Below are 20,365 nucleotides of genomic sequence, written 5' to 3' on the forward strand. Positions count from 1 at the left end.
GGCATCAGTAATCTCCCTATGCTCCAGTCATGAGTTTCCAAGGCTATGGAAGCCTTTTGAGTTCTCCAACTCCTATCTTGTTTAGACAAGGTCATAGTCAAAGTGGAGGTTCTCTCCTCCCTTCAGAGAAAAGTACCTCCTTCTTTGAAGACCTGTTCTTTCCACTGGGATCTCACTCACAGAGATCTTTCATTTAGTTTTTTTTTTTTTTTTTTTTTTCTGCCAGAGTATCTTGGCTTTCCATGCCTGAAATACTCTCGTGGGCTTTTCAGCCAGATCCGAATGCCTTTAGGGCTGATTCTGAGGCCAGAGTGCTGTTTAGGACATCTGCCATTCTATGAGTCTGCTGTGTATCTCGCTTCCCATGTTGGATCACTCTCCCCTTTATTTATTCTATTGGTTAGTATTAGCAGGTACTAGACTTGTTTATGTGCTTCCTTTGACTCTTAGTCCTTTCATTATGATCAATTGTGAACTGAAATTGATCACTTGGACTGGTGAGATGGCATTGGTACATGCCACCTTGATGGGATTGAATTGGAGTCCCCTGGTATGTTTCTAACTCTACCATTTGGGGCAAGTCAGCTTGAGCATGTCCCAAATTGTACATCTCTTCCCTCTCTTATTCCCACTCTTATGTTTAACAGGGATCACATTTCAGTTAAATTTCAACACTTAAGAATAACTGTGTATTAATTACAGAATTAAACCAGTCATATTAAGTAGAACAGATTAAAAAAATACTAACGGGGATAATGTATTAAGTTGTTAACAGTCGGGGCTATGCTGATCAAGTCACCATTTCTCATAGTGTCCATTTCACTTCAACAGGTTTCCATTTTGGTGCTCAGTCAGTTGTCACTGATCAGGGAGAACATATGATATTTGTCCCTTTGGGACTGGCTTATTTCACTCAGCATGATGTGTTCCAGATTCCTCCATTTTGTTGCAAATGACTGGATTTCATTGTTTCTTACTGCGGTATAGTATTCTAAAGAGTACATATCCCATAATTTCTTTATCCAGTCTACCGTTGATGGGCATTTAGGTTGGTTCCAGGTCTTGGCTATTGTGAATTGTGCTGCAATAAACATTAGGGTGCAGACCGCTTTTGTGTTTGCCAATTTAAATTCCTTTGGGTAAATTCCAAGGAGTGGGATGGCTGGGTCGAACAGTAGGGTTATCTTCAGGTTTCTGAGGAATCTCCAGACTGACTTCCATAGTGGCTTGACCAGTTTGCATTCCCACCAACAGTGGGTTAGTGTCCCTTTTTCCCCACATCCCCGCCAGCATCTGTTGTTGGTAGATTTCTGTATGTGAGCCATTCTAACCGGGGTGAGGTGAAACCTCATTGTGGTTTTGATTTGCATTTCCCTGAGTCCTAATGATCTTGAACATTTTTTCATGTGCCTGTTGGCCATTTGGATTTCCTCTTTTGAAAAATGTCTATTGAGGTCCTTGGCCCATCTCTTAAGTGGGTTGTTGGTTTTGTTTTTGTGGAGTTTCTTGATCTCTTTGTAGATTCTGGTTATTAACCCTTTATCTGTTGCATAGTTTGCAAATATTTTTTCCCATTCTGTCGGTTGTCTCTTCACTCTCCTGACTGTTTCTTTTGCAGTACAGAAACTTCTCAATTTGATGCAATCCCAGTAGTTGATTTTGGCTTTGACTGCCTGTGCCTCCCGGGTCTTTCCCAGAAACTCTTTGCTTGTGCCAATATCTTGAAGGGTTTCTCCAATGTTCTCTAATAACTTGATGGTGTCAGGTCGTAGATTTCGGTCTTTAATCCATGTTGAGTGGATTTTTGTGTAAGGTGTAAGGTAGGGGTCTTGCTTCATGCTTCTGCACATGGAAATCCAGTTTTCCCAGCACCATTTAGTGAATAGACTGTCCTTGCTCCAGGAATTGGTTTTAGATCCTTGATCAAATATAAGTTGGCTGTAGATGTTTGGGTTGATTTCTGGTGTTTCAATTCTGTTCCATTGGTCTATCCATCTGTTTCTGTACCAGTACCATGCTGTTTTGATTACAACTGCCCTGTAGTGTGTCCTGAAATCTGGTGTTGTGATGCCTCCAGCTTTGTTTTTGTTGTACAAGATTGCTTTAGCTATTCGAGGTCTCTTTTGCCTCCATATGAATTTCAGCATCATTTTTTCTAGATCTGAGAAGAATGTCTTTGGTATCCTGATTGGAATTGCATTGAATCTATAAATTGCTTTTGGGAGAATGGACATTTTGATGATGTTGATTCTCGCAATCCATGAGCATGGAAGATTGTTCCATTTTTTGGTATCCTCTTCTATTTCTTTCTTTAAGACTTTGTAATTCTCATCGTAGAGATCTTTAACGTCCTTGGTTAAGTTTATTCCAAGGTATTTGATTGTTTTTGTAGCTATTGTGAATGGGATTGATCTTAGCAGTTCTTTCTCAGCCATGGCATTGCTTGTGTATACAAAGGCTGTTGATTTTTGTGCATTGATTTTATATCCTGCCACTTTGCCAAACTCCTCTATGAGTTCCAATAGTCTCTTAGTAGAGTTCTTTGGATCCCCTAAGTAAAGAATCATATTGTCTGCAAAGAGGGATAGTTTGACTTCTTCCTTCTCAATTTGTATTCCTTTAATTTCTTTTTCTTGTCTGATGGCTCTGGCTAAAACTCCCAGAACTATGTTAAATAGCAGTGGTGAGAGTGGTCATCCCTGCCTGGTGCCAGATCTCAGTGGAAATGCTTCCAACTTGTCCCCATTCAATAGGATGCTGGCCATGGGCTTTTCATGAATTGCTTTGATTATATTGAGGAATGTTCCTTCTATACCCAATTTGCTTAGAGTTTTCATCATGAAAGGGTGTTGAATTTTATCGAATGCTTTCTCTGCATCAATTGAGATAATCATATGGTTTTTCTTTTGCAGTCTGTTAATGTGGTGAATCACATTGGTTGATTTGCGAATGTTGAACCATCCCTGCATACCAGGGATAAATCCCACTTGGTCTGGGTGGATGATTTTTCTGATGTGTTGTTGTATTCTATTGGCGTGAAATTTATTGAGGATTTTTGCGTCTATGTTCATCAGGGATATTGGTCTATAATTTTCTTTTAGTGCTGCATCTTTCTCTGGCTTAGGGATTAAGGTGATGCTGGCTTCATAGAAAGAATTTGGGAGGATTCCCTCTTTTTCAATTGTTCTGAATAGTTTGAGAAGAAATGGGATTAGTTCTTCTTTAAATGTCTGGTAGAATTCAGCAGTGAATCCATCTGGTCCTGGGCTCTTCTTTGTTGGGAGGGCCTTTATTACTGTTTCGATTTCTGTTTCAGTTATGGGTCTATTTAGGTTTTCTGTGTCTTCATGGTTCAATTTTGGTAGATTGCATGTGTCCAGGAATCTATCCATTTATGATAGATTTTCCTGTTTGCTGGCATACAAGTCCTTGTAGTAATTTCTGATGATTCTTTTTATTTCTTTTTTATGGTGTCTGTTGTTATGTTTCCTTTTTCATCTCTGATTTTATTGATTTGGGTCTTTTCTTTTTTTTAGTTAGTTGGGCCAATGGGGTGTCCATTTTGTTTATTTTTTCAAAAACCCAGCTTCTCACTCGGCTGATTTTTTGTAATTTTTTTTTGGATTCAATCCTGTTAATTTCTTCTCTGCTTTTAATTATTTCTCTTCTACTAGATTTGGGTTTGGTTTGGCTGCAGTTTTTCTAGGTCCTTGAGACATGCTGAAAGCTCATTTATTTGGTACCTTTCCAATTTCTTGATATAGGCACCTATTGCTATTAACTTGCCTCTCAATACTGCTTTTGCTGTATCCCATAAGTTTTGATATGTTGTGTTGTGAAAACTTCTAAATGTTCTTATCATAAATTTTTTGAAATCCATATCTTGCATTTCTTCTATCTCATCATCTTCATAATCTTGGCTTGGGGTGTTTTGTTTATTTGGAGGCATCATAGTGTCATCGTTGATCTTGTTCCCTCGATTTCTGTGTTTGTTGCTTGGCATAGTTAATTCTTCTTTCGTCACTGCGCTTTTTTTTTTTTTATACTATGTCTGTGTTAAGTGGACTGCCTGCTGTTGGAGGAGCCTTGGAGGCTTGAGATGGGTGTGGCCTGAGAGCTCTGCTTGGTTCTTCTGGGTTACGGGTGTGCAAAGGTGACACCCTCAGGTTATGCGTGGTAAATCTCTCCTTTTTATTTATTTATTTATTTAGGAGGTAAGTAATATCGCACCGCACTGCTGTGCAGAATTGATGGTATTTAGCTTCAGATCTCTGGCTTCTACCCAAAGAGTCTGTGCAGGCTCTGTTTCTCCTCTGGACTCCCACTGGGTTGCCTAGGCTACTGAATTGTAGTGACTCAGTTCCTTAGCTCTCCCTAGTTGTTATCTAAATCCAGAGTGAAGGCCTGCTCTTTGTCTCTTGCTTGCCTTTGCAAGGTTGGCAGAGAGAGAAACTCCTCTGTACCAGTACCCCCCCACACACCTTTTTTCCTTCTCTCCCGTAGTCAGTCTGGTGAACTTTCCCGCTCCCCTCTAGATTCTGACCACCATTTCCCCGCCAATGTCTCAGGTTACTGAGCTCACCTCCCCTTCCAGCACCGATGTGTGGACTCAGAGCCCTGGGCGTCCCTGCTCTCCCTGCTGGTGTCTGTGTGACATCCACTCCCCTTCCTGCACCGGCACACAGACCATGCAGCTCCCGCAGCTCGGCTTCCGCGCGGTGGGTGACCTTGTTCTCCCAGTAGGTCCTCCGAGTCACAGCCACTAGATCCGGAAGAGTTTCCTCTGCAGTTTTTTCCTGATCCTTTTTCTGAGGCTACCATAACTCCACTTTTATTAAACTAAATTTTCCCGCACTATCGGTGTGCGCCCTCACTGTTCCGCCATCTTGGCTCCACCCCGTCCTTCAATAAAAATATTTTATTTATTTGAGAGGTAGAGTTATAGACAGAGAAAGACATAGAGAAAGGTCTTCCTCTGCTGGTTCACTCCCCAAATGGTTGCAGTGGCAGGAGCTGAGCTGATCAGAAGTCAGAAGCCAGGAGCTTCTTCCAGCTCTCTCACAGGGGTGCAGGGGCCCAAGCACCTGGGCTATCTCCTACTGCTTCCCAAGGCCATAAGCAGAGAGCTGGCTTGGAAGAGGAGCAGCTGGGACGCAAACTGGCCACATACAGGATGCCGGTGTGGCAGGTGGAGGCTTAGCCTACTGTACACAGCACAGGCCCCTATTGATCTTGCTATTTCTTTGAAAGGCAGAGAGACAGAGATCCTCAATATCCTGGGTCACTGCTCCTGCAGTCTCCCCCTGTCCCCTGTAGTGACACTGCACACCCACCCCTGTGGGCCCTGCTGAGGCCCTGACGGCGGCTCCTCCAATGCCTCTGTCCCCAGGTGCCGTTCCCCCTGGCTCTGAGGATGCGGGACATCTACATCCTGGAGGGCGAGCACATGCTCCCAGCCATGGCATACACGGCCGTCAAGATCCATCACAGTGAGTCCTCAGGGCCCACAGAGGCCCGGGTGCTGGGGACGGAGGAGCTGGGGGTCCCCCTGCCTGTCCCTCGTGAGTAGGGCTTGAGGGAGGGATGAGGGGGTTGGGGAGGCCTGGGTTCCCTTCAGGAGGGCACTGAGAATCCCCCTGTTGCATCCCCAATCCCAGGCCCCCACAGACCACAAGGAGAAGTGGCCAGGGTCATCCCACTGTCAATTGGCCCCTGAGCAGTCCCTCCAGTGCTTGGCTTGACACCCAAGACATACTGGCCCGATGACCACAACTGTCTGCACACAGGACCCTCCTAGGACAGGTGGGTGGGTTGCCACCTGCATGTGGGCAGGGCTAGAGGGAGGTGGGGCTGTGGGAGACCCTGTGCAGTGAGGGGGAAACAGGCCGGCAGAGAATCCCCTTCAGCCATCTGAGAACCCCTGGAAGGCCCAGGTAACCTGAGCCCAGTTGTGGGGGCCGAGTGCACTCCTGTGAGCAGGGCTGGGCACAGAGGCAGGCGCTGGGGGCCCCCGCGGCAGAACACAAGTGCAACTGAGTGTGGACTCTGCAGCCCTAGCCTCGGGCCAACAGAAGGCAGCGGGACCCGGAGCATCGCTGGCCTCTGGGCTGCGGTGGGGAGGGGTCCCCGTGCTCCTCCCCTGCTGCTGCTGCCATCAAGGACCTGAGCGCCTGGGTCCCCATGCAGAGCAGAGATGGGTTTGTCCCAGCTCTGAGGCTCTAAGTGGGGGCCCAGGTGCAGGCTGTCCAGGCACTGGGGAGGCCCCACTGTGCCTCCAGGTGCTGCCTCCCCTGGGTGCTCGTAGGACAGTAGCAGTGACAGCCCAGTCTCACCAGGAAAGAGACAGTGGCCCAGGGGCAGAGGACACAGGGCACCCCTGCCACCTCTTTAGAAACTGCATTCCCTGTTCCCAAGGGCCTAAACCAATCTCCATGTCTGCCCCACAGCCCCAGCTCTCACCCCCATCATCTTAGGCTCAGTTCCTTTCCAGCCATGTAGGAGGGACTCAGATGTGGGTAACTCAGCGAATGCACTGTTAGGGCGCAGGAGTTCAGGTGGGGTAGGTGACGGGGTCCTGAGTTGGTGCCTCAGTCCCCAGAGATGAGAGTGAGGTGGGGAGTTCAGGGCCATCCACCCTGTGGGGCTGTGCAGGAGGAGCCGGCGGTGTCCCAGGGCTCCCCTGGCCCGGGCTGCACACACCCTCCCGTCTGGGGCCAGCAGCCTGGAAGAGTCCTCAGCGTCACACGTGGTGATGGGGACCCCAGGGTTTTGTCGGGGCAAGCACCGAGCAGGCCAGACCGGGGCTGTGGTAAACAAACCGTGTCTCTTCTTGCAGCCAAGGCTATAAAACGGTGCAGCAGGCCCCTGGGGCAGGCACGCGTCTCCCAGATGCACGTTCCTGCCCCCACTGCTCCGAAGGCCAAAATCACCATTCAGGACACAGTGGCAGTGTGGGAGCAGACCAGGGGTCCCGCTACTCGTGCAGTGATGATCCGTCCTCCAGAAAGCTTTGGCCTCTGCATCGCCGAGAGGGAAGGCATGGAGGAGGAGGAGAGCTGGGAAGGCAGCCCAGAGCCCCTCGGCCTGGGCTCCCCTGTGGGGACCGCAGAGTCTCCAGCTGCGGCCAGCCCCACAGAGTCTCCAGAGTACTCGAGGAGGTGGGGAGGCCTGTGCCAGTGCGCCAGTCTCCCTAACCTGAGCAGGCCAGAGCACAGGGAGGACAACTCCTCCGACGCTGGCAGCCGGGAGGGCCTGTGGATGTGGGCTCCTCCACGGGCCTCGGAGCCCCCAGAACCAGGGCCCATGCAGGCTGTCCCCGCCTGGGGGCCACGGCTGAAGACTTCCCCCTACTGGCATGGCAGCCCCACGCACTCTGGGGACAGTCACGGGCTGGAGCCGGCCAGAGCCAGCCCTGGGCTGGGAGACCAGGCCCGCGTGCCCTCCCTGGCCAGAGGCCTCCTTACCTCCTATTCCACAGGGCACCTGGATGATGGGTGCCTCCTAGAAGAGAGGCCGAGTCCAGCATCTGTCCTGCCCAGGCTGGGCAGCAGCCTTCCGTGTGTCTTCACGGCATCCTATGCACTTGGTTGAGCCCCCACCGCCCAGGCTCTTCCTGGGGCCAGGACACCCTGACACTGGAAGACAACAGCCATGCCAGGAGCCACTGTACTCTCCTCCCCGCCCCCCTCCCCCACCGCCACCCTCAGGTGGTGCTGAGCCTGTATTAAATTGTCCCATGGAAAGGAGTTTGCTCCAGTTTGTGACCCCGGTGCCCAGCGGCAGCAAGCTTCCCCGTGTTCCTGGGGAGATGGGTGGTTCCACAGCCCCCATCCTCAGGCAGAGACCCGCTCAGGACCCTGCAGGCACAGAAGAAACTCCTGGCTCCTGGCTTTGGATCGGCACAGCTCTGGTGGTTGTGGCCATCTGGGGAGTGAACGAGCAGATGGAAGACCTCTCTCTCTGTCTTTGCCTCTCCTCTCTCTGTGTAACTCTGACTTTCAAATAAATAAATAAATATTTTAAAAATGTATTATGTAAAAAATGAATTATGTATTCAAAATGTAGAGTGGCAGTGAAAGAGAGACAAATCCTTCATCTACTGGTTGATTCCCCAGAAGTCCTTGAGGTCCAGTTCTATGCCAAGCGAAGGTCAGGAACCAGAATTCCAACTGTGACTCCCATGCGGGAGCAGCGGCCCACATATTGGGGCCGTCTTCCACTGCTTTCCCAGGCCTGTTGGCAGAGAGCTGGATCCGAAGCTGAGCAGCTGGGACTCGAACCAGCTCTCCACTATGGGATGCCATCATTGCAAGTTAGCACCACCCTGGCCCGTGCACTTTAAATGCTAATATCCATGAACTTACTGAAGTCCTCTCCTACCCATGTGAACGTGTCCTTGTTTAGAGACTTCGGAGAAGCAGGCCACGCCCTCAGCTCCTCTGACAGCCCTCATGTTCCTGGAGCTCCCGTCCCTCCACAAGGGAGGGAAACCATGGAGAACTGAAGACGGGAGGGCGAGCCCAAGCGCGCAGGGGCGAGTGTGCACTGGGGCTGAGCCTGGCTGTCACTCCTACTGGCCTCCCAGCTCCTGCTGGGCTGCACCCTGGGGAGCCCCAAGCACATCAGCGCTCCCCACCAGGCCCTCTTGCTGCTCCTGGCCACAGTGGACAGCAGAAGGCAAGCGTGTGCAGGTGGACGAGAGCAGAGCAAGCCAAGGAAGCGGAACTCGCCTTAGCACAAGCTTCCCTCTACCAGCCCAGTCCTGCCACAGCAAGAACTCACGTGCAGGGCAGGTGCTGGGGCACAGCGGGTTCCACTGCTGCTTAGGATGTGGGCATCACAGGTCAGAACGCCTAGAGTCCTGTCCCACTGCTGCTTCCTGGCCAGCTTCCGGCCAGCCCCAGCTGTGCTCCCCTGTGTGGGGGAGGTGAACTTGCAGCTGCAAGACTTCCCTCACCATATGGGTGGTGGTTCCAGTCCCAGGCATTCCTCTTCTGATCTAGCTCTCTGCTATGGTCTGGGAGAGCAGTAGAAGATGGCCCAGGTCCTTGGGCCCCTGCACCCACATGCGAGACCCTGAAGAAGCTCCTGGCTTCGGATCGACGCAGCTCCGGCTGTTGTGGCCATCTGGGGAGTGAACCAGCGGGCGGAAGACCTCTTGTTCTCTGACTCTGTCAATGCTTCTCTGCAACTGTGGCTTTCAAATAAATTAAAAAAAAAAAAAAAATGGAAGGAGGCCATGGAGGGAGGGAGACTGGGGCAGGAGGTGGCAGAGGCAGCAGGGTGGGAGAGGGTGTGTGCGGGGAAGCCAGGGACAGAAGGGAGCTGGGCTCCCCTGGGGCGTCTTTCGGGGAGCACAGGTGCGGGAAGAGATGGAGAAGTCGTGCACGACCCCTGCCTTTTGACAAGGCTGCACTTCTCTGTGTGTCCTGGTTCTGTTCTCCCCACGGGAAGACAAGGACCTGGGCGTCTCTCCCAGCCCAGTCAGGGTCCTTGACACCCAAAGAACAGAATGTGGTCAAATGCCAAGTAGGTGTTTAGAGACAACTGGTCTACCCCGTGTCCCCTAGCCTTCAGGGCCATGAGTGCAAGAGAGAAGCAGAGGAGCTGTACTCCGGCCTGCCCGCCACACTGGCACTGGGTCTCCTGCAGTTCCCATAGTCACAGCAGCCAGTCGTCAGGGTCCCAGCCAAGGTGCGAGAGGCTGAGCTGGCCCAGGGCTCCAGAGGCCCTGTGTGGTGCTTTCTCCCCTTGCCCAGGCAGGGTTTCCACTGGTTCTGCGCCTTCCCTGCACCCAGGCATGGGCCCATGGTCAGGTCCCTGGGAAGAGAGAGGGAGAAGGAGCTAAGCCCTGTGTTAATCCAGGGCTGGACTTGGCCAGTATCAACACACACACACGTGCGCCCTCTGCAACTGCAGGTCATGCAAGCTGTGGCCTGGGTTGGGCGTGGAGCCCCCCATCCCCGGGAGGACAGGCCCCTCCTGTCCCACTGGGGACACAGAGCAGGTATAAAGGGCCCCGCGATGGCAGCGGCTGTCCCTGCACCATGAAGCCTGCTGCTTGCCTGGTGCTGCTCGGCGCTGCCTGGCTCCTGTTCTCTCTTGCCAGTGGGTGCCAGCCACGGACGCCTGGGCTGGGGGTGCTCTGGGGGCAGGGGCCAGCTTTCCAGGGCAGTGCTGGCTCCCAGGGCGGGTGAAGGGACGCACCTGCCATGACCCATGCCTTCCATTTCTCTTCAGATTGTGACATCTGCCGGCTGTGCAGACAGCTGTTTATGAATTTCTGTCAGGACCCTCCGATGCGTATATTTCCTATGTGCAAAATTACCAAAGTGACCCGCTAGTGCTGCAAAACGCCCTGGCGCTGAAGCAGTGCGTGATGGGAAACTGACAGCAGAGGAGAAGGGGCACGCGATCAGTGCTGTGGTGAGTCCAGCTGGGCCTGGCCCAACACCGGCTCCTTCCAGGGCCCTGGGGAGGGGCACTGCTCGTGCCCACCACAGCCCAGCCTGGGACTCTGTGGGAAGAACCTCCAGATGAGGATGCAGAGTTGGGGGCCGCCCCCCCCCCCACGGTGCGGGAAAGGACAGGGAGGGAGACTGTGTGGACCCGGAGCCCTGGGCTCCATGGCTGTTCAGCTCCCCCAGGCAGGCCCAAGACCCTCCAGGGCCGCTGTCCCCACGGCAGCCCTGCCTCTGTGTAAAATCTCAGCTCTGGCCTCCCTGGCCACAGCCTCTCCAGCGCCCGAGTCGAATCTTCTCCAAGCGGTGACCACTGGGTGCTGTCTGCCTTCAAATCTCACTAACTCACCCTGACCCCTCAGGTGCCCTCCTCCACCCCCAGACCTCATGTTTCCTTCTCCCTGGACCCCAAACGGCCATCTGGGGCTCTGGAGCCTGGAATTAGACCTCCAACAGCCCTTCCTGTCCTCCCGGGCCTGGCGACAGCTGGGGAAAAAGCAGACCAAACCCTGACTGCAGGTGGAGCACAGTTGGGGACGGGTACTGCTAGGCTGCAAGTGTGCCAGAGACAGAAGGGGCCAGCGGACTGGGGTCTGTGCATTCCTGGAGGCCCCCGGTGCCACTGCCACCTTGCCAGGCCTTCTGTGTAGCCCCTGCCTGTCCCAGCCTCGCCTGCACCCCCCACAGAGAACCTCCCCCTCATTCCTCATCAAGGGAGGGATTTTTAGGAGAGCTCCTCAGGCACCCAGGGTGTAGGAGAGGATCTGACTTCAGCTGCCCAGATCCAGTGCCAGGCTGCAGCTCCTCCCCAGGAAGTGCCCTGTGCCTGTGCCCTGCAGGTGTCTCTAGGCCCCGGCCTCACCAGGTGTCCCGACTTCTCTTTGCAGAGTAAAATCTTCTCAGATCCTCTTTGTTAAGGGAGCCCTCCTGGCCAGAAGACCCAGGGCCACCCTGGGCCTACATTCTCAGCAGGTGCAGCCCCGCGCACTGGCGGCCTCTCAAAGGAGGAGGCAACAATAAAAGCCCGCATTGCACAGAGTCTGCTCAGTGCTGGACCGGACACCGGGCGTGGGTGTGGGAGGCGGGCGGTGCAGCGGGGCCGGCTGCCGTGACTGCCAGTGGCGGCTGGATCCAGGGCTGTCCGTGTTGTTCCTGCAGGGGTGCAGTGTGGGGCGGGGTGGGGGGGGGTGTGGTCTCCGTCGGCATGGCCGAGATCCGCAGGACACACGCTTCACTGACCAGGCGTAGCCGGCTAGCCAGCTTCAGAGTGGCAGTGAGAGTCCCAGCGTCACCGTGAGCACACTGCGGCTCAGAGCCGGGGCGCGTGCCCAACTGCACAGCAGCTGCTACTCTGCTGTCCCGCCCTCTGCAGGGAGACCCGCTCGGCTGCTCATTTTGTGGCCGTGCACGGTGGCAGTGGTGCCCACCTATAGATGGATATGAGACCTCCCACCTCCAGGCCCAAGGGACATAAGGGGTGGGAAGGGGTCCCTGACCAGACAGAAGGACCTAAAGGTCAGGGGCATGAACGGCCCTGGCCATGATCCAGAAATCCTCTCTCGTGCCTCAGCTGGTCCCAGTGCCAACCCCCAACTGTGGACGCAGCTGTGACCCCGCAAACACACCCCGCGTGGGGTCTCCCGCACAGTGGGCCCAGGGTCTGGGTGTCTGCGGTGGCTCAGCCCTGTGGTCATGATGCTGCCGCCTGTCTCAGGCCCCCCACACGCCTGTCTGTGCCCTCTGGGCCTGGATCTGCCACCTGCCCCCTGCTCTGTCACAACTCACTGAGGGCACTCGGCACAGGGCTGTCTCGGGAGAAACATCTGTGTCATCCTGGTGACCAAGGAGCTGCTGGGAGGCCCAGACAGCGGCCGCTCCTGTCACCGGTGGCTTGCTGGAGGGGGGCAGGGTGGGCTGATTCTTTTCCTGTTTCTCCCACACTTGTACCTGGGCTGGCTTCACAGAGAGAAGAGGTCGGGGTGGGCGCTCCAGGCAGCGGTGAAGTCCCGGATTGGGGTGCCCACATCCCCAGTCAGAGGGCCTGGTTCTACTCCCAGCTCCTTGGCTGCCATTCCAGCTCCCCACTAATGCACACTCGGGGGTTCAGGTGGCACCTGCAGGTGGTGGTCCAAGCACTGGGGTTCCATCACCCAGGAGGGAGGGAGACCCAGATGCATTTCCTGCCTTTGGCTGGCCCAGCCCTGATTCTGGGAGCCCAGCACTCATGCCTTCCCAGGGCCCCACCCCATCTCACCTAGCAACCTCCTACTCTGCCCACCTCTTAAAGGTCCCACACCCCTCTTGGTGCCACAAACTCTGTCTAAAGCACTTACCCCAGGGGAGACCTGCTCTTTGTGCTCACTGAGCTCTCTCCACAGAGGAGCAATGGGGGACCCCTGCCTCTGCAGGAGTGAAAGGGAGCCCAGGGGACGGGAGGGCTTGGGGAGCAGAGACCCCCTCATTACCCCACCTCTGGGACCCTGGGGCTGTGTCCCACCAGACTCCGTCTGACAGATGCAAATCTATGTGCAGTGAGGACACAGGCGACACCAGGTGTCTCGGTCAGCTCTCTGCTGCTGTGACAGAATCCCACAGACTGGGGCGATGTCCAAGCCACATGAGCTGATTGGCTCACGTCTCTGGAGGGCCTTCGTGCTGCATCCAACATGGTGGCCAACATCCCATGGGGGTGCAGGGAGAGGCGGGTAGAGTCAAAGATGTAGAGAGAAAGAGGGAGAGAAGTAGAGGAACTTGCTTTTATTTTGAACTTTAATTTTTATTGTTTAAAGATTTATTTATTTTAAGGCCTCAGCCACTGGCCACTGCAGGCCCATGCTGAGGGGAACAGTGGATGGAAGCAACCACCCCCCAAGATCCATGAATTAAACATATGTAACAACACCTTGATGATAAGGAAACATTTGTAGCAACAACAATGGGAACTCACCCCTGTGCACCCTAAGCCACCCCAGGAGGCCAGCATCAGTCCATGCAGGAGCTGGGTTGGGGCCCATGCACCCATGTTCCCTGCACACGGACTCTGGGAAACAAACCTCCCCCCCAGTGAAGGAAAATGCAATGTGGAGAACACTAAGCCTAGGCATCTGGAGTTTGAACTCAGGCAGAGAAAGGAAAACGAATGGGCGTCTTCCACCCAATTAGGAACATTACACTGCTGAAGCTGAGTGGTCCCCATTCAGCACTCGCTGTGTTATTTTACAGCACTTTGTGAGTCTTCCAAAGAGTTTACAATGCAATTTAAAGCTGAGAAGCTGAGTGGGGAGGGGGAATAAAAGAATCAGTTAAAACCCAAGTGTTGCTGGACAGCATCTCTGGACACGACACAGCGGTGCACTCATTCACACTCCACAGAGGAGGCCAGCAGGTGTGTGGGTGACCAGGGCCCTGCACCCTGTGGTCTCCATGCCAGGGCAGGGGAAGTGGGCAGGGAGGCAGAGCAGTGGGCCCTTGAAGGGAAAAGAACCGACTGTGGCCCCAAGGTGGCAGCCTAGGGGCAGTGTGGGGCCCAGGACCAAGGAGGTGCTGGGGGAGGGCTGAGCCACTTTCCCAGGGGGAGCAACCTTGCGATCAGCACCCCGGGGAGCCGCGGGCTTGTGGCTACTCCTGCCTGCGGCCTGACGCGTGCTGTCCCTGTTTTGATGGTCAGCAGCAGCCCGGTGTTACCAGCATGCGGCTCAGGTGCTGGTGCCCAGGAGTTCTCAGTGCTCTGTGCCTGAAGCCCTGGCCCGTGTCCAGGACAGGGCCCTGGTTCCCACTCTGGACAGGCTGGGCCACACTGGCTTGAGGTGCTCAGCGGGAGGCTCCCCTGCCTCCATCCCAGAGGACCCCTGTGTCCACCTCCTACAACTCCAGGGAAGAAGGGCTGGAACAGAGCAGGAGGGGCAGCAGAGGGTGGCAGTGCTGGGGTGGGGCCTGTGGTAGGACAGGAGGCTGCTCCCCCGGGAGTCTCAGTTCAGGTCATGGCAGGGCAGCCCCGGAGTGTGGGGACAGGTCTATGTGGGACTCCCTATGCGACCTTCTGTTCTAAGAAAGAGGCCTTCACAGTTGGGCTGTAATACAATTGCAGAGGCAGAAAGGAGGGGCGGGAGGTGCCGGTTGCCTGAGACTTGGGACCGTGACGGCAGGTGGCAGAGGGCCCTGGCACCCCTGGTTCCGGGGCAGTTCTGCCAGAGCCCTGCCCTCTTCACCTGGGCCCTGGGGAGAACACAGGCCCCACTTGTGGTGACCTTTAATGAAGCCAGGCCTGAGGACCCTGAGCCCTGCCACAGCAGAGCCACTAGGGATTGGCTGGCAGGCTTCTGTGATGTCACAGTCACTGAGATGCGCACTCTGGGCTGGGAGGCGACCAGAGGCCAGTAGTGCGTCTACTGCCCAACTGACCAGTTGGTAGTGTAGGCAGCAGGCGCATTTCAGAGAATCACATGGATTCCCGATGGAGGTGAGTGGCACTTGCTCTAATGAGCTGTGGCGTGGGGAAGGTCCCGCCAGGGGGGCGGCCCTGGTCTCCCACACCGGATTCCATGGGCGATGTGGTGGAGCTCTGAGTGCTGCCCCTGTGTGCAGAGCGTGTACACAGTCGTCTCATTCCTCCCGCTCTGCTGGTCACCAGTGTTGAATGGGCCTGGGTGTGAGTCTGTGTCTGGACACGGGTTCAAGACTAGGTGTCGGGTCAGCTGGTATCAGGTGGGCAGGGAGGCCGGCTCTGAGAGCCCCAGAGATGCGGGAGCTGGGAGCAGGCCAGGGAGCCCCGTAGACTTGGGACTTGGGCTCCCTGGAGGACACGTGGCTGCCAGCCTGGGGGAGGAGCATCCTTTCCAAGGGCAGGGGAGGCAAGGTGGGGGCTGTCCTTCCCCAACCGTCCGTAGTCAATGAGCTCTGCACAAGTCATAATCCAAGGACCCGGCCACCAGGTGCCCGCCTGCCTGGCTGTGTGGCTGCCCCACCTCTGACCAGGGGGACAGCCCTCAAAGCAGCATTCCTGTGGGCTCCCCAGTACTGGCTCCCATGTGCGTGTGTGTCTTACAGATTGGATATGAACGCCCTGAGGTCCCGGAGGGCCCAGGAGCGAGCAGAGCTCATCAATAAATATGAGCAGGTACTGGCCAGGGTGCTGGGGGAGGAGGTGGGGCCCTGCCTCAAGGACTGTGCCTGTGAGAGCCAGACCCAGCCTCCCTGGGGACACGGGGGAGGGGGCAGGTGGACATTTCCCCAGTGACTTCTCATCCGGGTCCCCTCTCGGCTGCAGGGACGCCGAGGAGCGGCACTGTTGGTGCCCGAAGAAGAGGACGATGAGGGCGGCTGCCTCGTCCCAGACAGGCTTGGGTTCCTGCAGTGAGTCCTCCACACCCCAGCTCACCCCAGGGCGGGACTGGGGTCAGAAACCCCAACATGAGGCGGCACACCTGTCCCCGGCCCCGACCTTGAGCCCAGCTGTGGTCACAGGCAGGCACTGGTCAGCATTTGGGGGCAGGAGTCGGACATGGAGGCTGTTCCCACAGATGTCGGGGAGAGAGGCCCCGTGGCTGGAGGGTGGGCTCCGGTGACCTGGAGGGATGGAGCCATCTCGGGCCATCTCTGGCATGACTCAGCAGCCCACCTTAGCACGGGGATAAGGGCTTCTGCCTCCATGTTGTGCCAGAACCTGGAGAATAAGCAGGAGCAGAGTGGTGGAGAGATGGCCAGGGTCCGGGCTGACAGAGGAGGGGTGAGGTGGGGCACATGACCTCAGGAGGCCAGGGCACAGGGGGGAGGGTGGGCAGTGGGGGACCCTGAGGGGTGTAGGGGTCCCAGGTGCCTCGAGCCCCAGGTGCACACTCACAGCACTGAGCATCTCTCAGGCAGGTCACTCGGACTCGGTCAGTTCCAGGGTGACGTCCTGGGCAGAGCTGATGTGGGGATATAGCTGCCTCAGCCCTGGGCAGTCTGGCCCTGCTCAGGACAGCCACCCCCCAACCGCTGTGGGGGGCTGCCACACACCCACGAAGGTGGACCTCTGACAGGCCTGGAGCCCCCCACTGGCAGCAAGGGCCCCTGCCTGGCCCTAGGCTCCCTGTGCTCATGGTCACCAGCCCCTCCCTCCCCATCTCAGTCCCCTGGGCTGAGAGGATGAAGCTGGTCCTTCCCTGGCCCACTAGGGAGGTCGCGGTGCCTGTTGTGGTCCTGTCCTCACCTCTCTGCCTCCCTTGCTTTCCAGTGAGCAGAAGCTGCCCCAAGACAGCACCCCGGGGGCAAAGGTAAGGACAAGTCCTTGGCCATGGGCCAGTCATCTGGAAGCAGAGCTGGGCAGAGGGGGCACGTGGGGCTCGGCAGTGGTGAGTGGGAGCGCCATAAGGTCCCGCGATGCGGTACTTATACGGCACCTGCTGACATCTTACCACACTCACCTGTCCCAGAAGTGAGCCGCAGCTCAGGGGTGTCTGCTGTCGGCCGCCCTGACTCATTGGCATGGTTGGGAGTGACCTGGCTGGAGCTCAGGGGCTCTCCTTGACGAAGGGGCAGCTCGGGTCAGAGGCCAGGCCACCGATGCTCCCCCAGACAGAAGATCTGGGGCTCACGGTCTGTGCCTTTTCTGGCTCCTTCCATTTGAGCGCCCACAGAGCTCCTGAGCTGCATCCGAGGGCCCCTCTCAGAGCCCCAAGCTGGGCTCACGCCATCCTGTCTCGTTTTCCAGCGTAAACAGGAGGTAAGAAGGATCCAGAAGTGGATAAAGATGATCAAGAACCATAGTAAATACCGCGGCAGTGACAAGGTACCGTGGCGATGAGGGCCCCTCGGGAACACTGAGAGCTGAATTGGGGTTTGAGCAGTGCCCATTCCTGTGCCAGGCACCGCCTGCCTCTCAGATGCCCAGGGGCAACTGTCCAGTCCCTAGAGACACAGGTCATGGGCACACCTCCCCATACACACAGGACACTGTCCTGGTAGAAAATCTGAAGTCACTGCTGAAAACAATCCCGGATGCAGGGCAGGCGTGGTTCCAGGAGCCCTGTAGCGGCCACTCCGTACACGGCAGAGCCGGTGCCCCTGAGCCCTTGGTCCTCCAGTCACTGTGGGTCATAAGGCCCCCATCTGGGCAGATCCTCCCTCTGCCAATACACAGGGAGCCCCTGGCTTCTCCCTCTGCTGTCTCACCCTGCGCTGCCTCCACGAGTGGCCACGTTCAGCACTCACCAGAGCCTCCTCTTTCCTGTAGTTTCAGCGCAGAATCTACAAAGGCATCCCTGCCCAGGTGCGCGGGAAGGTGTGGGCTGTGATGCTGGAGGTGGACAAGAGGAAGGCCCAGAACCCGGGCAAATACGCGGTACGGCTCTGCACTCAGCCCAAGGGGGCCCGGCCTGCTCGGGCCTGCTCAGGAGCCTGAGTCTCCGTGGAGGACCGTCCCTCACTGAGCCCTCAGGAGCCTCCTCCCCATCCTGCCTTCCTCTCCCTAGATCCTAGTCAGTGCCTCCTCCACGTCTCCTCAGACCCAGCTGGGACTGGACAGGTGTGTTTTGTGCCAGAGGCTTTAACCTGCTCTCTGCTGAGCTCACCTGGGCAGCTTGGCATACGGCCAGAAGAGAGGACTTGCTGGTCCCTGATGGGCGGGGGTCTCCCAGGATGAGATCACAATGGTGTGAGGTAGGGAGCCCCACAGGCTCTGTGCTAACATGGCCTGCCCGCAGCTGGCCGGCCCTCACCTAGGCCTGCCCACAGCTGGCCCTGCCTTCACATGGACTTGCAGCCCCTGGCATTGCCCTTGCCTGGAGAGGCCGCTCCAATGGTCACACAGCTCTCAATGCTTCTGGGAAAGGAGGGAGTGAGGACTGGTGTGGGCAGAGGGCTGTCAGCTGCAGCTGGCTCTCATGGCCCCTGGCTGCCATCAGGGAGCAGGGCCCAGCTGTGTGGCCCACCCTGCCTCCCCCAAGTCTGCAGTCTGGGGCTGGCCCTGGGAGCTGGGCCTGGAGACAGTCATTGCCCAGGCTCAGCTCCAAGCCAAGGGCGGCTTGCAATGTCGAGATGGAGATGGGCCCCTCCAGCAGGGGGCAGCATGGAGCAGTGGTCAGGCTGTGGCTGACTCCTGGAGGGCAGGGCATGAGATGCCAGTGAGGAGGCTCAGAAGCCTGGCTGGGGGCAGACCACATCATGCTGAGAGCTGAGGCAGGCAGGGGGAGTGCACAGGGACCTTTCAGAGCCCCTGTCTGCTGCTGACCGTCAGGGTTACGTGGGCACTGAGGCAAGTTAGGGAGCCCATGACCCTCCCTCAAGGTGGGACCCAGAAAGGAATGAGCGCTTGCAGGGAACTCCCTGTCAGCCAGAAGAGCTGACGTGGACTTGAGGTCCTTGTGTGGCAATGGGGCTTGTGCAGTTCTTGAGGCTGCCCCCCCCTTGTCCCTGCCCTGCAGGAGATGAAAGAGCTGGCCAGGCTGGGCGCCACTCACTTCCATCACATCGACTCCGCCATCGCATGGACTTTCAGAAACCACCTCATGTTCCGGGAACGTTACGGAATGAAGTGAGGCCTCTGGGCTGGGGAGGACCCGCGGGTGGGAGGAGCAAGGGTCCTGGGGCACATGGGGTCCCTAGGGAAGATTGGGTGCAAGCCTAAAACAGTTCATTGAGCACAGAAAACAAACTTGCCTTTTCTATAGTACACAAACTTTCCCAAGACACTGTGGAGAGACTGAAATGAAAAGAAACACCAGGGGAGACAATAGTAGCAATCTATGTAATAAAGGTGTTGTTTCCAGAATATTCAAGGAGCCCTTCAACTCAGTCACAAGGAAGCAGTGGGCAGCCCCCCAGTACCCCGGGAACACAGGCTCGGGGGGGACCCTTCATGAACGCACACACAATTCACCTCCTCAGCGCATGAACACACGCTTATTCCCTACACCACAAAGGGGCACCAGCGCACAGCTGTGGGAATGGGGGAAATAGAACCACTGAGGACGCCGGGTGCTGCTCCCTACAAGGCTGAACGTGCATGGGAGGCTGACTCTCCACAGCTTGGACCCACGGGACTGCACTCCCACAGTGGGACGCTCACCTGTGCCCTGAACACCCACCTGGGAAATGAAAGTGCACGTGACTGCGCCCTGGGAGGTGTGCGTGTCCCTGCAGGCGGCGCTCACCCACATGGTGGACAACACGCAGGTGCCCTGACGACGTCACTGCACATGAGCAGAGTGTCACGGGCCCTGCGTGTGGCTGTCAGGCTCTGTTAGGCAGAGCTGCACTGAGAGCCTCGGCAGCACAAGACACACGGCCTCTGTCCTCTCTCTTCCAGCCAACAGGCCTTATTCCACATACTGATGGCCTATTCCGTCTACAATCCCGTGAGTATTCTGGGATCATAGCGCAGGTGCTATCCCGGCAGTCCCTGCAGGGCACCCCTGGTCACAGAGATCCCAGCCTGGGTTGAGGGGGCCTCGCTCATCCACAGCTCTGAGGAAGAGCAGTGGAGGCCAGGCTCTGAGCCTCTTGGACCCAACCTCAAGTTCTGGGAGGAGAAAGGCAGCCTTCTCCTGGGCTGGTCTCCAGACCCCAGGAGCTTGGCCGTGTTGGGATGCCCCTCCCAGGACTAGCATTCCACGCAGTGGGGCGGGGGGCGAAGGCAGGGCAGATCAGGTGTACGACTTTGCTCTGGGTCCCACTGATGCCATTACACCCACCAGCCCTGTGGTTGGACCCATGGGCCTGAATCCCACTCTGTACAGCGCCACTGCCACAACCACCCACTCAGACTTTCCCATGAGTGGAGCAGGCGCAGGGCTCCATGGGTGACCCAGCAAGGCCTGGACATCCCCACCCCCCTGACCTGCCACTGGCCAACCCTGCCTGGTGCCCTGGTTCCCAGGGGGGCCTGGCATTCAGGAAGCCCAGGCCTGCACCCATGCCAGAGGCAC

General features: G+C 56.4%; 2 protein-coding genes across 4 annotated transcripts in view; both read left to right on the forward strand.

Moving 5' to 3' along the window:
- Positions 1–9,226, forward strand: part of LOC103347487 (TBC1 domain family member 3D) — a 94,233-nt gene extending 85,007 nt beyond the window's left edge. The window contains exon 14 of the mRNA XM_070062359.1: positions 6,836–9,226. Coding sequence (XP_069918460.1) covers positions 6,836–7,590 — 755 coding nt within the window. The 3' untranslated portion in view covers positions 7,591–9,226. The remainder of the gene's footprint in view (positions 1–6,835) is intronic.
- A 2,589-nt stretch (positions 9,227–11,815) lies between these two features.
- On the forward strand, positions 11,816–18,976 carry LOC138846467 (TBC1 domain family member 26-like). Of its 3 annotated transcripts, XM_070062422.1 has the most exons (5): positions 11,816–15,576; positions 15,727–15,812; positions 16,675–17,229; positions 17,674–17,781; positions 18,863–18,976. In XM_070062422.1, the coding sequence occupies exons 3-5, from the start codon at positions 17,191–17,193 to the stop codon at positions 18,974–18,976; spliced, it is 261 nt and encodes an 86-aa protein (XP_069918523.1). In that variant the 5' UTR covers positions 11,816–15,576; positions 15,727–15,812; positions 16,675–17,190. The 3 variants fall into 3 exon arrangements, with proteins under 3 accessions (XP_069918523.1, XP_069918522.1, XP_069918521.1); XM_070062421.1 differs by having other exon boundaries at positions 11,816–15,812; XM_070062420.1 differs by lacking the exons at positions 17,674–17,781; positions 18,863–18,976 and having other exon boundaries at positions 11,816–14,919; positions 15,507–15,576; positions 16,675–17,204.
- Positions 18,977–20,365: the final 1,389 nt, after the last annotated feature.

This window comes from Oryctolagus cuniculus, chromosome 18 (assembly GCF_964237555.1).
Source record: "Oryctolagus cuniculus chromosome 18, mOryCun1.1, whole genome shotgun sequence".
NCBI classification, from domain to species: Eukaryota; Metazoa; Chordata; class Mammalia; order Lagomorpha; family Leporidae; genus Oryctolagus; species Oryctolagus cuniculus.